The sequence below is a fragment of the Chaetomium globosum genome, genomic scaffold (assembly GCF_000143365.1).
Source record: "Chaetomium globosum CBS 148.51 scaffold_4 genomic scaffold, whole genome shotgun sequence".
NCBI classification, from domain to species: Eukaryota; Fungi; Ascomycota; class Sordariomycetes; order Sordariales; family Chaetomiaceae; genus Chaetomium; species Chaetomium globosum.
Window position 1 is genome coordinate 4,498,388 of NT_165979.1, and position 14,023 is coordinate 4,512,410.

At 56.3% G+C, this 14,023-nt stretch overlaps 5 protein-coding genes across 5 annotated transcripts; 1 reads left to right on the forward strand and 4 right to left on the reverse strand.

The window, feature by feature from the left end:
- Positions 1 to 64: 64 nt before the first annotated feature.
- Positions 65 to 1,359, reverse strand: CHGG_05187 (uncharacterized protein; the record flags this gene model as incomplete). Its single annotated transcript, XM_001224400.1, has 2 exons — positions 65 to 1,216; positions 1,306 to 1,359. The coding sequence occupies 2 exons, from the start codon at positions 1,357 to 1,359 to the stop codon at positions 65 to 67; spliced, it is 1,206 nt and encodes a 401-aa protein (XP_001224401.1).
- A 1,967-nt stretch (positions 1,360 to 3,326) lies between these two features.
- Positions 3,327 to 4,057, reverse strand: CHGG_05188 (uncharacterized protein; the record flags this gene model as incomplete). The annotated part of the gene is made up of 2 exons (XM_001224401.1): positions 3,327 to 3,905; positions 4,013 to 4,057. The coding sequence occupies 2 exons, from the start codon at positions 4,055 to 4,057 to the stop codon at positions 3,327 to 3,329; spliced, it is 624 nt and encodes a 207-aa protein (XP_001224402.1).
- Positions 4,058 to 7,236: 3,179 nt separating this feature from the next.
- Positions 7,237 to 9,669, reverse strand: CHGG_05189 (uncharacterized protein; the record flags this gene model as incomplete). Its single annotated transcript, XM_001224402.1, has 3 exons — positions 7,237 to 8,256; positions 8,332 to 8,836; positions 9,389 to 9,669. 3 exons carry the CDS (start codon positions 9,667 to 9,669, stop codon positions 7,237 to 7,239), a joined length of 1,806 nt encoding a protein of 601 aa, XP_001224403.1.
- A 518-nt stretch (positions 9,670 to 10,187) lies between these two features.
- On the forward strand, positions 10,188 to 11,361 carry CHGG_05190 (uncharacterized protein; the record flags this gene model as incomplete). Its single annotated transcript, XM_001224403.1, has 2 exons — positions 10,188 to 11,127; positions 11,339 to 11,361. The coding sequence occupies 2 exons, from the start codon at positions 10,188 to 10,190 to the stop codon at positions 11,359 to 11,361; spliced, it is 963 nt and encodes a 320-aa protein (XP_001224404.1).
- A 495-nt stretch (positions 11,362 to 11,856) lies between these two features.
- CHGG_05191 (uncharacterized protein) lies at positions 11,857 to 13,640 on the reverse strand (the record flags this gene model as incomplete). The annotated part of the gene is made up of 3 exons (XM_001224404.1): positions 11,857 to 12,604; positions 12,705 to 13,475; positions 13,570 to 13,640. 3 exons carry the CDS (start codon positions 13,638 to 13,640, stop codon positions 11,857 to 11,859), a joined length of 1,590 nt encoding a protein of 529 aa, XP_001224405.1.
- Between the last annotated feature and the right edge of the window lie 383 nt (positions 13,641 to 14,023).

The following is a 14,023-nucleotide window of genomic DNA, read 5'->3' on the forward strand; positions in this document are numbered from 1 at the left end:
ATGCGTTCTGGTGAGTCTGCGTCTACAAAGAGAGGAGGCCTCCTAGCCTCCGAACGGGGGCGCTTCAGGCCGCCGCTTCCAGCTCGAGCCTCCTGGCTAAGTTGTACATCGGCAGCTTCCCCGAGTCCATCAGCCAGTCGAGAACTCTCCTCGCGAGCCGTGCAGTCGTGGGATTGATGCCGTGTAGAACAGAGTAAAAGTCCCGTCGTGTCCGAATTCCAGTTCTCTCCCATCTTCTAGTCAACGGTGGGGCCAAACACCACACTACCAGGTGTTCGGCAGTCTCTCGTCCCTCGCCACACTCGCAGGCAGGAGTCAGAACCTCCGGGACTCCCCGTGTAAACAAGAAGTCCCGTAAGCCTATTGCTCCCGTCCGGATTTGAATCAGCAGTGAGCTCTTTGCCTTGCTGAGACCGTCGTGCCTCCTTAGGGTTCCGTTCCGGAATAGCGTCTCCTGCTGATGGTCAAAGTCGTCCGCCGGCCTGGTGATTGCCCTGCCGTCCCGTTCCTTTAACCACCTCGCTTTCCAGGCGTTTTCTACTACCCTGTCCGTGTCTGCGATCCCCCCCGTCCAGCGCGCGATCCTACCCGCGGCTTTCTCCACCGCCGTGGGCTCCCGTAGCCCTACGGTTCGCGGCCGGCCCCTGTTGCCGCTCCTCGAGCGTAGCCTCTGCTGTATCTTGCTACAGGCGGTAAGAATAACGCTCCCTGCGGTCTTTTTGACACCCTGGCCGTCGTCCAGGTCGGTTCGCTGGAGCCTGGTCTCAAAGTCCGCAAGCCGTTTGTTGGAATATAGGTCCAACGGCGGCACCCATGTCTCCGTCTCGAGGTTGCGGATGGGAGTGTGCTTGTAGGCTCCCGCTACAATCCGCAAGCTTTTGTTCTGGGCCTTCCCGAGGGCCTTGGTGATGCCTTTCTTTACCGGCTCGCCTCCCACATCCGTGGGGATGTGGAACGACGATGCGCCATAGGCCAGCGCTGACCGGATGCACTTTTTGTACACTTCTCGCGCTTTGGCTAGCCCCAGTCCCCACGTCGACTCCGCTAGCCTCGACAAGGCATAGCTCTGGGTCCTCAGCTTCCTCTCCACCGCTGCAAGGTGGGCTTTCCAGTTGAGCTTCCGGTCCAGCCAGACTCCCAGGAACCTGGCAGACTCCTTCGGTCTGACGGGGCTGGTGCCTCTCCCTGGGCTGGTGAGTTCCAGCTGGTTTGACCACTGCCGTCGTCCCTTAGACCAACTTTTATATAGAACTCTAGTAACTAACTTGTTGTGTGGCGCTGTAAACTCAGATTGTAGGCTCTTACTTTCAAGTTTTGTGCTAACAAACAAACAGGGAGCGTACTCCGTACTATCCTCATTTCTGAAAGCTCGTTAGCCAGCCTCCGCAGCAACAACGAAACCAGCAGCATAGGACTCATAACGTTCTCCCCATCTTCCTACCCTCCCTCCCTACCACCACCTCTCCCCTATGTTCTCGCCCTTCCACTCAACCCCACCAAAAACACACCCGCATTCCCTCTGATCGGTTTTACCGTCATTCGTTCAGACTTTGCTTGCGTTTCAGTCCCGAGTCTTTCGATTTCCCCGCGTTGCCCGATGCCTGTGGCCCCTGTGGCCCCTGTGGTAGGTCTCTAACTAAAGTAATACCCAGCCAATCAGTGGCTGGATGGATGGATGGAATTTATTTCGCCCGGAGGCACTGGGCCTATAGGGCCTTAGCACGCTAACTACATCCGGATCAAATCGTTTTGCCTTTAACTCGTACAAGCGCGAAACGCAGATGGATGGATGGAATTTATTTCGCCCGGAGGCACTGGGCCTATAGGGCCTTAGCACGCTAACTACATCCGGATCAAATCGTTTTGCCTTTAACTCGTACAAGCCCCCTACTTCTTCCCTCTTTCTCGCTGCACCATTTACCTCTTGCCTTGGTCCAATCAGTGGCATTGGTACAGCGGCTCATGCTTCAAAAGGAAAATAAAGTTCCGCACAACATCCCTGCCGCCTTACATGCTGCACCTCACCTTGCAGGCGGCACCTTGCATCTTGACGGCGTGAGTGGGAGATAATCAAACAATCCTCCCGACGACGACTAGCGCCGCTTGCGATTGCCTATAAAATGGCCAGTCCCGAGCCGCCTTGTAAAAGCGTAAGCTTTCATCCGGCTGTCCAGTTTGACAGACCCCGAACTGCCCGACACCGTCCCAAAGCTCTCACGATAAGTACCGAAATCTTCAGGGAATTTCACTCCCACGACATTCCAGACACGGTCCTCATCCAGGCCGCCGAGCTCTTTAGTAACCACTACGGCATCTGGAACACGCCTGCCGGTAGCCCGGGTGGCAAGCTAGGTATGGTCGCTTTCACCTTCCAATGGATATCCTATAGGCTATGAACTTGGTTTGCTGATATAGTCATCGTTCGTCAGGGACTCGTATTAAATTGAACGTGTCTCGGCTGCGGATCCATAATTTGCCGCCTGGTGCCCGCTGCTCCTACGTCAGTGTCCATGTCGACGAAGCCCTTGCCGGAAATGTGTTTGCTTGCCGCTGGGAGTACCGAGGCCGACAGGTCTGCTGGATAACCCAACTTGTTGTCCACCGTGAGTATCGGGGGCGTGACGAACCTACTTCAGGACCCTGTCCTGTTAGGGTTCAGCTTCGGTTGAAGGTAATCTCTCAAGGGTGCTTGGGTTCGGTGCAGCCAAAAGGTGCACAACAAAGGCTTGTCTCAACAGTAGGCTTCCGAGCTTGTAGCGAACTGTAGTTGTGATTGCTAACTGGAGAACTCCCAGAGCTCTCCAGAACGGGTGACTATATACTTCCTAATTCCTGGGTGCTCAGTCTGCTCAGTCACTGAGCACACTGAGCACATTGCTCTCCTTGTTCAGTCGCTGAGCACACTCAGCACATTGCTCTCCTTGCTCAGTCGCTGAGCATACTGAGCACTCTGCTCATCCTGCTCAGTCACTGAGCATACTGATGCTCATCCTGCTCAGTCACTGAGCACACTAGCACATTGCTCACCTTGCTCAGTTGCTGATGGATGGATGGATGGAATTTATTTCGCCCGGAGGCACTGGGCCTATAGGGCCTTAGCACGCTAACTACATCCGGATCAAATCGGTTTGCCTTTAACTCGTACAAGCCCCCTACTTCTTCCCTCTTTCTCGCTGCACCATTTACCTCTTGCCTTGGTTGTTGTTAGCAGATCAACTTGGAGGCTACTTTCTCCAAGTGTTCAGCGTCCTATCTTCAGCAGCTAAAGCGGGACCTGCTGGTTAAGGCTCGTGGTTGAGGCTCGTGGTGTTGAGTGTCGGCTTCTTCTACTGTGACTGGTCTAGACTCTCCTCCTCATTCAGCTCCAGCCTTCCTGTTGCCATTGCGTATTTGATCGTCGCCCGGACTGCCTTCATATCTGGTGACCAATGCCTTGTATCTGATGGCGCTTTCCCTCCCAGATAGAACGAGAGGCTTCCTCGTCTTGCCACTGTGCATTGCAGCATGTCTTCCCTCAGAGCTGTCCATCTCACGCATCGGAAAAGAAAGTGTTCCACTGATTCCCTCGCTTGTCCACAGGCACAAAGGTCTGACTCGACCGCCCCAATCCTGCTCAAAAAACCGTTCAGTCTCGCCATTCCGGTTCGGAGCTGCGCCAATACGCAGGCCTCCCTTCGCTTCAGCTTGTCATAGAGATGGCGCGTGTGCTTGCCTGGTAGTGCTGCGTCCATGGCCTTTGAGAACTTGCCCACGCTTACAGGTAGAACTCTTGTCGCCCGTTGTCTTTCCATTGCCAGCCTCATCGCGGTAGACTTGGCCTGGGGTATTTGGGAGTCGGGTGTGCGTCCTTGCTTCGACGCTCTCTGGGCTGCTGCCTTGGCATCTGACCCCAGCGCGAAGTCAATCTCCGCTGGTATCCACAGAAAGTTGACCGAGTTCCCTCTTTGTCGGTGCAGCCTGGCCAAGTTCAGTCGCTGAGCGTACTGAGCAGCCGCTGATTGGCTGTACTAACGATTGGTCTGGGGCGTCCAGTGCCCCACTCTTGTGCATTCAGCATGGTGGTTTGTGGCAGGGGGCGCCGGCACGCGACTCGGCTCATCGAGAAACTCCGAGATATCGATGATGAGATCTTTGGCATCATGAGCTCCCATCCGGCCGCTTGCATTGCCGCTTCCAAAGCGTGTGCTGGTGAGCCAACTGATAGCCTCCTACCCCACTCCTCGTCGCCACCACGTTCTGACTCGAGCCATTAGACTTCCCCCTTCCGCAAATCTCACGCGAGTTCATCCAGCCTTGTGCGAAGGACGTCATGGCTAGCTCGCCCATTCCATACGTTCGAGATACCAAGCTCCGCGGCGCCCTCTTCAGCGACTCCGCGACAGATACCAAAGGGCTGGTCTCGGGCGCCGACACTGAGTTTTATGTCGACCACGAGGAGCCTCTCAGCGCTCTTGCCTGGATTCGCGTCTATACCGAATGGCCCCTTGGTGACTTACCCGACGGTCACGAATTTCTCATGTGTGAGTCAACGCGCCGTCATCGGCCGCGTTCTCTCCCTGGACGAACAGTCGATTTATTAGCATAAGAGGTGCACCCACCCACTGAGACGGCATGAAGAAAAAGGAACGAAAGCAAATAGTATACGTAATCCGGGCCAAGTACCACACTCGCATTAAACTATTCTTAGCCCTGGCAAAGCGACTGGCGACCCCAGACGCCCGCTTACCCCCTGGCGCCTCTTCCCCACGGGGAAGTTGAATCTATCGAAGCCACCCCCAACTCACATGACGACCCTTGGAAGCGTTGGTACAGTTGTATGGTCCACCCACGTGGATCCCCGCCTCGCCCGAGTTGTCACGCCAATGGTTTCTTTCCGAGAAACCTCTCCCGCGGGAGAGGCCCGAACCGGTACCAGGCATTGCTAACTTGAATGCCAGTTGGTTGGTTGATTTACGTAAATATGCCCACGGAACCTCAGGGATGGGCAAGCCACGAAAAGGACGTGTGGAACAGGCAACAAGAAGTAATATTCCCTTAAAACAGCGCGGTTGGTTCGGGTCACGGGAAGGGGTTGACGTTCTCGAGCTCTGGTCCCAAACCGAAGGTGACTGAAAACAACACGCGGTCCGGGCTGTCTTGGATCTCTAGGGGCTATTGGTGAGTATACCTTACCAAGACTCTGGTAGCGTCAATGTCAGTATCGTTATCTAATGCACCGGAGAAAGCGGGTTCGTGAGAGTTTCCATCTCCCCCAATGGATGCCATTTTCTCCAACAGCTGCAGCCAAGCTCAACTGCCGTGCAACCGAACAATCGACGATGGCATGGTTTCCGTTTACCTCATGCCTGCAGCCACATCCCTTTCCATCGCAGCCTCCTCAAGAGCATCCCCCAGACAGATTCCCGTTGGACATCGGCTAAGCCGGGTTCCGAGGTCCATCTTCCGCGCAGGACGGGGGTTCATTCCAAGTTCCAACCTCCAACACCCGGGCAGTTCCCGCCCACCAGCGAGCCAGTGATATGAACCCCAACCCCAACCAGACCAAACTCGATCAAGAACCAACCGAGAAGGGAAGTGGTTGTAAAGGGCAGGTCACAGAACACAAAAAAAAAAAAAAAAAAATAGATGCCGGTTCACCGGTCCCTCCCAGCAGCAGCATCCCCAACTCCAAAGTCCATGTGCCAAATAAGCGTCGGTGTCCACCCTCCAAGTCCGTCCTCCCACACCCCTGTATCACCACCGGGTCCCCACCCCCACACCCCAAAATATGCGCGTAAACTTGCTCGCCCGGGCACCGGGGTCCTGCGGCAGGGCGTCTGTGCAGGCCTTTGCCTGTCTGCCTTTTCATTCCCCCAACCCACCCGCCACGCCACGCCCACACCCACGTATCATGTATGTACCAACATGGCGAAGCGGGGCAACTCCTCTGGCGGGGGGGCATTTCGGGAGCCCACCGCGTGCGTGACAGATGGGGTGGGAAAGAAGGGGTTTGGCGTGGAACCTGGGTTGAGGTCAGCTGGCCCCTCTCTGGCGCCACCGTGGAAGGAGAGGGGGTGCTTCAGGGTGGTGGGGACGTTGAAGACTAGGGGGGAGAAGGGGGGAAGACCAGTGTAAGCGCTTAGAGACAGATAAGTAGTTAAATACTCCCGTGACCCCTCTCTCAGTTCCCGGATCTCTCTCTCTCTTATCTCTCATCTCGCAACAGACTCAGTCAGTATCTCAACAGCGAAAGCAACACTTACCAACCATCTACCCACCACCAACCCAAACAACCATCACCATGTGCGGAAACGGAGTTTGCAACTGCGGCGACAGCTGCTCGTGCACCGGCTGCTCCTCCCACCCCTAGAGGGGGTAGGCACCTCTCCACACAAAGGTATGCTCTCCCACCTCGGCTTCCTTTTGTAAGAGGCATTGAGATTGACATGTAAGCCCAGGTCAGGGTGGTTAAGTGTACGGCGGCGGCGGCAGGTTGAGGCGTTTGGTTCAGGTGAAGGCGGCTTTTTGGTGGGCGGCTGTTGTGATCGAGCATGAGAATACCTAGCATCAATCGAATTCGTTGACGCACCATTTCTGTCTGTTGTGAAAGTGGCAACGCAACATATGATGCGCCCATGCTGGACCGAGACATGACAGTGACAGGCAATCCACAACTCCCAACAAACCAGACAAGATCATGCCATTACTAGAAGCCGAGTCCATCCCAAACTTGCGGCCCAAGAGCGTATGAATACAGGTGGTATCAGAGCGACGCCGTGAAAGACAACCTTTGAAGAACAGAGAGAGCAACCCACAACACGCAGAAACAAGGGACCGAGTACGGCGCATCCACGTACATACCGGCCATCCCCCCCCCCCCCCGCCCCCTACCCCCGAGCAGAATACAAAGAGCACAGCACATCCCAGCCGGGGCGATTACCAGAGAGCCCATTAACGCCGCCATGCAAATCAGCAAAAACAGAGCTCCGGAGCAAGGTATCGTATCAAGCAGATAGTCCCAGTAACCAACCCACATCCACGTCTCTCACTCACCCCATGGTCATATCATCATCTCGCTCTCTCACTTCTCACTTCTCTCTTCTGTGCTTCAAACCCTCACTCTCTCACGCCCCTCTCACCACCCCAGCCAGCCCCCTCAACACCAACCTCACTCCACTCCCACCCCATTCAACACCATTCAAGCCCAGCCAACAAGCCAACCAGCCAACCAGCCCAGGCCAACCGCCCGAAAGGAGACTACGCAATCCTATTGTGCACCTCCCTCAGCCGCTTGACCCAGTGCCTTCGCAGGACATCGGGCATCTTGCAAAACACCATGGCCTTGTTCTCATCGGTAAGAACCTTCTCCGCAATCTTGAGCTGTAGGTCCATGTCCTCGGCGACAAAGTCACGGAAGAACATGTCCATGGCCTGCTCCTGCCACCCGGGGCTCGGCTTATTGGGCCCCCCGCGCCCCGCCGCGCCACCGCCGCCGCCGTTGTTGCTGTTGTTGCGCAGCGCTTCCGCGAGGAAGTGCAGCGCGTCGGCGAGCGCCGTTGAGCTCCCTCCGACGACGCCGGCTCCGCCTCCCCCTGTCCCGCCGGGGGTTGTGGTCGGTGGGAGTATCGAGGGGTTAATGGAGGACTGCGGGAGAGTCGTCGGGGTCGTGATGGTGTTTTGTTGAGGCGGTGGGGGTTGTTGTTGCTGCTGTTGTTGCTGTTGCTGTTGCTGTTGCTGCTGCTGCTGCTGCTGTTGTTGTTGTTGCTGCTGCTGCTGTTGCTGTTGAGTCAAGTCGAGGTAGCCCGGGGCAGCGGTACGACGGCGCTTGTCGGGGGGGTGACCGGCCGAGGAATTGCTATCTGGCGCCTGCAAGCGCTTGCGAGACTGAAGGGCCGTCTCCTCGGGCGGGGTTAGCGCCGAAGAGGAGGAGACCGAGGACCGCGCCGGTTGCGGTGGTGGCGGCATCGTATTCGCTGGGGCCCTGTGTTGTTGAGGCGGGGGGTGGACGCCCATCGGAGCGGTCATGGCGGGCTGCATCGGCGGTGGGATGTGCGTCTGGCTGGGGTTGATGTAGGCCGTGTCGGTGAGCAGGTCCATGATGGCAGTCCCTGGCGCCTCTGACTCTTCTGTCCCGTTGGCCGTGTCGGTCCCCTTCCGGCGCGGTTTCGTCAGTCGTTTCGGCGCGCCGCCGGAGCCGATGACGTCGGGAAACAGGATCTCGTAGTAATCTTCATGCTCGAATGGTCGGGCGCGGAGGGAGCGAGCGAGCGGCTCTTTCTGTAGTCACCAAACGTGGTTAGTCTTGGTCCCGTCCCCACGCCCACGGGGGTGCGGCGCGCTGCTGCTGCGTACCTGGAGGTGGCGCGACCATGCGTCATCGGTGGCCGTCACGGTGCGGGTTTGAGGATTGTAGTAGAATTCGGGGTCCTCGCGCAAGCCGCGCCAGAGGCGATACTTCTTCCGGGCATTGTCGGTCTTGTTGATGAGATGGCCCTTGTTGGCATATGCGTTGTGCTTCTCGATGAGGGCGGCCATGGCATGCTCCCACGCTTCGGGCTTGAAGGTACTACCATCACGCAGGCCGAGCGAGACAGACTCGCAGAGGGAGCGAAAGAAGGTGGCCTCGTACTGAGGATTCCAAGTGAACCGAGGCCCTCGATGCTTGCCCGGGCCAGCCACCCTACCGGTGCCTCCGCCGGCGGCCGAGAAGTCCTCGTCGGACATGGCAGTCCGCGCGGGTGGAACCCTCCGGGTCGGCGTGGAGGAGATCGCACGGTTTTTGGTTTTTAGTCGTGCGACTCGGAACGAAGGTGGACGGGTGTGGCCGTCGTAGCGGGCAATGGAGTTTGGCGACTGACTGGGGGGGCGGCACTCAGACTGAAGCGGAAGGGCGTGAAACGGAGGGGGCGATCCCCAACACTAAAAGTGAGTGCGCTGAACCAGAAGCAGTGCAGACCGCGATTTCCCGAGTTCCAAGCGAGAAAAAAAAGCCCCCAAAACTTGGTCTCTCTCGTCGCAATGGAAAGTGCGCCGACTCAGAATGACGCGATAAGAAATCTTCCTATGAAGGACATCTCCAGATTAGACATGTCTTTTCAGCGCCCGGCCGAGAAGTTGCAGGCTGAAAGGGACACCGTTTTTTTGTGGCACTGAGCATTGATGATGGCGCGGATCATTCGCAGAAAGGTTGGACGGTGAAGCGGGGACGCCCGTCTGCTCCGAAACGGACGGCCAGGCCACCACCCATTGAGGGCCTGCGAGAGTCACGTGTTAGACGCGCCATTGCAGTTGGGGGCGGGCGCGGGGTTGTCAGCGGCGAATGACGCGTTCTGCCAGGCTTTTTTTTTCCCCAATCCTTTCAACATGCGGGCAGCAATTTCCATCCTTTGGAAGAGTTGCAGAGTCTTACACAATTCTGTCGACCATCAAAGACTCAGTTTTGTGGCTGGGTCTTTTTGAGAAAAGCAGTGGGTCAATGACGTTCAAGAGGTAAGAGGAGTTCCTGCAGGTATCCCCGGCATCGTACATGTACCAATGTACCTGCATCTTTCCTTTGCGCTCCCGCACATCCATTCCCTGTGCTTGCTTGCTTGCTTGCTTAGCTTTGTGTCTGTCCCGTCCTGAAGCAATGCAATCCGGCAACAAGGTGGTAGCCTTCACTTTAGCACACCCCTCTGCTTTCTTGGCCATTCTTTCACCTGGCTGGGCACTTTCGAATTCTGGCTTTTTACATTCCGTCTTGTGACACGGGATCTCCTGATTAATCCACCACGCATTGATCTGTGATCCATTGATCTGTTGAGTCTTTTGACCTGCCCCAATGGTAGATTAGCTATGCTGGCATGCTGGAATTCTTGTGTAAGAGCCCGTGGAATGACGATGGGGAGAAGCCTGTTTGGGGAATCAATTCATTTTGTCTTTCGCGCTCAAGAAGTTGATCAAGAAGTTTTGATCTGATTTATCTGCTCCATTCTCACCTTCTTTTCCCCTTGGCTTTGTCCTTGGTGACTGCTTCTTCCGACCAACTCTCTCAACGCTCTTTCCAAAGGGCATTCATTCATTCTCCGTTCATCGCATCACCCAACCTGGAACTTGGGTGAATTCCGGACTCTCATGCCCATGCCTGTCACTCTTTGATGTGAATATGTGCCTATCCTCACCCTAATAATAGCCACCCCATTCCCTGCCCCTATTCTCCTTTGGCTGCCATGGCCATGTCGTTCTTTTTCATGAGATTCATTCTCATTTTGCTTTGGGCACCGTCCCTTCTCGCCGCACCCTCCGTCAAGAAACGGTCATTCAAGGTTGAAAGAGTCAAGAACCCCAACTTCAAACGCTACGATGGTCCGAGGGAGCTGTTGAAGACGTACCAGAAGTACCGGATGCCCATCCCGCAAGACTTGCTAGATTCCTTTGACGACCAGCCTGAGGATGGCGCCCCGTCTGATGACGCTCGCTCAGGGGTGGCCCCCCAGGCATTCAAGCTCACCCACGTGGATACCACTACTCGCCCGGTAGCCGCTGTCGGGTCGGTCTCAGCAACCCCTGCCAACGGGGGCATCGAATACATTTCGCCCATCGAGATAGGCGGCCAGATCGTCAACCTGGCACTCGACTCTGGGTCGGCCGACCTTTGGGTCTTCAGCACGCAACTCCCCACATCCTCCAGGGCCGGGCACCGCACGTACAACCACTTTCTCTCGCCCACATTCAAGCAGCTCCCCGGAGCCAACTTCTCTATCCTCTACGGCGACGGTACCAGCGCGTCCGGGAACGTGGGGACCGACATGGTCGACGTCGGCGGCGCCGTCGTGGCAAACCAGGCCGTCCAGATGGCTACCGCCGTGTCGCCCGAGTTCGTCGCGGACACCAACGTCGACGGGCTCCTGGGCCTCGCCTTTTCCCAACTCAGCACGGTCAAGCCGACCAAGCAAAGCACCTTCTTCGAGAACGTCATGCCTTCCCTTGCCCAGCCGCTCTTCACCGTCGACCTGCGCAAGGACACCACCGGCGCCTACGAGTTTGGCCGCATTGATGCTTCCAAGTTTGCGAGGGCGCTGTCATGGATCCCGGCCGACACAAAGAGGGGGTTCTGGCAGGTTTCGTCGACGGGCTTTGGGGTCGGCAGCACCTGGACACAAATGCCGGGTGCGCAGGCTATTGTTGATACCGGCACGACTCTCATGTTGGTCTCGAAGGAGTTGTCGGACGAGTACTACAGCCATGTGGCCGGCGCGAAGCGGAACCCGGCCGCCGGGGGGATGACGTTCCCGTGCAACAGCACGCTTCCGAATCTGTTGGTTGATGTCGGCGGTGTGTACACTGCTATAGTCAGGGGGCCGGATATCAACTTTGGGAGGTTCCAAGACGACGGTAGGCTAGGTATCCTCCCTTTCTGGTACAAGGTTGCTGACCTGAGAATAGAATGCTTCGGCGGCATCCAACGCACCATGTCACAATTTGAGATCTGGGGCGACATCTTTTTTCGATCGCAGTTTGTTGTGTTTCACGGGGGGAACCACTCGCTAGGCATGGCGCCCCATGTTTGACCTTTGGCTTTCTTTGAGTTATAACCTGCTCCAGCGTTGTTTTGCCCAACCCAAGCATGCATGCTTACAACGAAGTAATTTCCAATATCTGATCCATGGTCTCAGTGTCGTGACCTGCCGCTCTTCTCAACATGCCGCTCCCCTTCAACTTGCAAGCGCCCCATCAAATGATTGATTTCCTCCTCCCAGGTACCCAGGTAGATACGTAGCTACAGCTTCATGAACCCAACTTGCTTGAAAAGCTCATGGGCATGCTTCCCATGCAACGGGGTAATACCAAATATATTCCGGGGGTCGATGTCAAGCCCGTTCACGGTCCTCAGGAATTTCAAATCTCCAAGTCGCTAAATTCCACGGCCCAGTGCTCGGGGCTTACCTCCCAATCAGAGATGAGATGCTTGACGAGCTTCACGTTCCCCGACCTGTACGCTGAAAAGAGGACGACCCGGGTACACAAGTTCGCGTGGTCGTTGGTGATGCGGAACCACCGACGTTGTATTGCGTCAAGTTTGAGTTTGGCGACGTTGTCGTTTCCTCCCTGGGTTAGAACCCGGGCCAAATTGGGTAGTTCCCTGAAGAGGAAGTACGCAAACTCCCCTCTGTCGAGCTCGACGAACGGCATGCGGGAGACGGGGTCCCGCACTGCGTCGAAACCCAGCTTGGGGTGGAGACGGTCGTAGTGGTAAAGATAGCCAAAACCGCTATTGAAGACGAGCCATTTCCCCTCGGTTTTGTCGAGATGGAAATGCGAAGGGCTTGCGCTGGTGCTCTCCAGATACTGCTTCACGGAGAAGTGGGCGAAGGAGACTTTGTTGTCTTTCGCCCCCCAATCGTAATAGTTGTCGTCGTTCTCGATGATCACAAGGCCAGATAGGATGCGCTGAATCCACTCGACGCTGGGGAATCGGGTTTCGGGCTCCAACGAGACGTAGTAGTCATCATCGGGGACCGGGGAGCCTTCCGCCTTGCCGGCCCGTTCTTCCGCGTCAGGCGCCATTGTCACCACTGAGGTAAAACGTCGGAGCCAAGAGGGTTTATTGCGCAAAGGTGACGACGAGAGCGACACACGATAGTGCCTACTGCCCGGCTTAGGCTGGTGCTTGTGCTTTGCGGCCTCCAGCATGGCTATTTCGATGGCATCGTTGACTCGCGATCCGCTGAAGGATGCGCTCGTACGTTTCTTGGAGGTCCCCAGGGAGTTGCGAAAGGGCTCGGTCGATGTCTATCTCCCTTGGCTTCTCTCGGAGTTCTTCCAGTTGCAGACACGCCCAACGGAAGCTACCTCCGGCACGGCTGCTGAGGGCGTTAACAACCTTGGTTTGCTGATTCGAACTCCAACTGCGGTAAGGCTCGCGCCTCATGTTCTCAAGGATGTGGTTTTTGATGTCCTTGTCGATCTCCACCTGCACAGAGGCAAGGGAGAGGGTCGTGACCGTGCCACCCGGGAGACCGCGGATTGCAGTGTCGATGTCCCCCTCCCGGCGGCTGGTCATCAAGACGTGGATATTTGGTTGTGGGCCATGAGAGAGCGAGGCTAGGAGGGATATCACATCGGCCCGGTCCGAGGGCGACGGGCATTCGTCCATGGCATCAATGAAGATATAGGTCTCGGCCGATTCCCCGAGTACCTTGGCCAATGTCTTGTCCAAGTCTTCCAGAGTCGGATGGCCCGAAGGGCTGTATTTATCGCAAAGGCTGCAAAAGGCCTGGGGCATGTGGAATTTGCCCTTCTCCCGTGCATCTTCCCGTGTGAGGTGGCGAACAAGCTGAGAGGGGATGGCGTGTTTGACGCAAAAGAGGTCCTGGGCATCCCTCTCCCGGAAAGTGAAGTAGAAAAAGGCCAGCGCTCCGAGATGCTGCTGTTGGATCTCGTCGATGATGATCGAGGTCAGGATGATCTTGCCAGTCCCCACCAGAGAGTGATGATACCAACACGTCAGCTCAGACCTGACCCATCGAAGTGGCGTGGTTCATCTGCGGGTGATGATAATAGCCGTAGAATGTCCGTTGCAGCGGAATGAATGATACTACTAGTGCATACCTTCTCCACAGACCCAGAGGAGCGACCGCGGCATTTGTTTCCAGTCTACAAAAGCCCCATCGATAAACCATTTGCCAGTAAGCAAGGCAATACGCAAGGAACTCTTCTTATTTTATACCTCGGTTAGTCCGCTCACTTTGGCGCTCATCAGGCAACTCTGACAGGCAGTGTCACGTCGAGTTCTTTGACTTGGAAACAGTTTACCTCGGATACCGTCGGCGACCCCGTTGCTCTCCATCTGGTGAAGAGTTTGTGGTACAGCGCGCTCGCCGTGTCTCTCTGCTCAATCGGATCGTCTACTCAGCAGCTGATAGGCCTAAGCCGCCTCAGTACGAACGACGAAAAGGGACTCCCCATGATCCGCAGGCTTCTAAGCGGTTGCCCCGACCCTGACACCCAAATCAGAACCACTGGAGTGTCGGTTCGTATGACCTCTGCCCAGAGCTACACATGG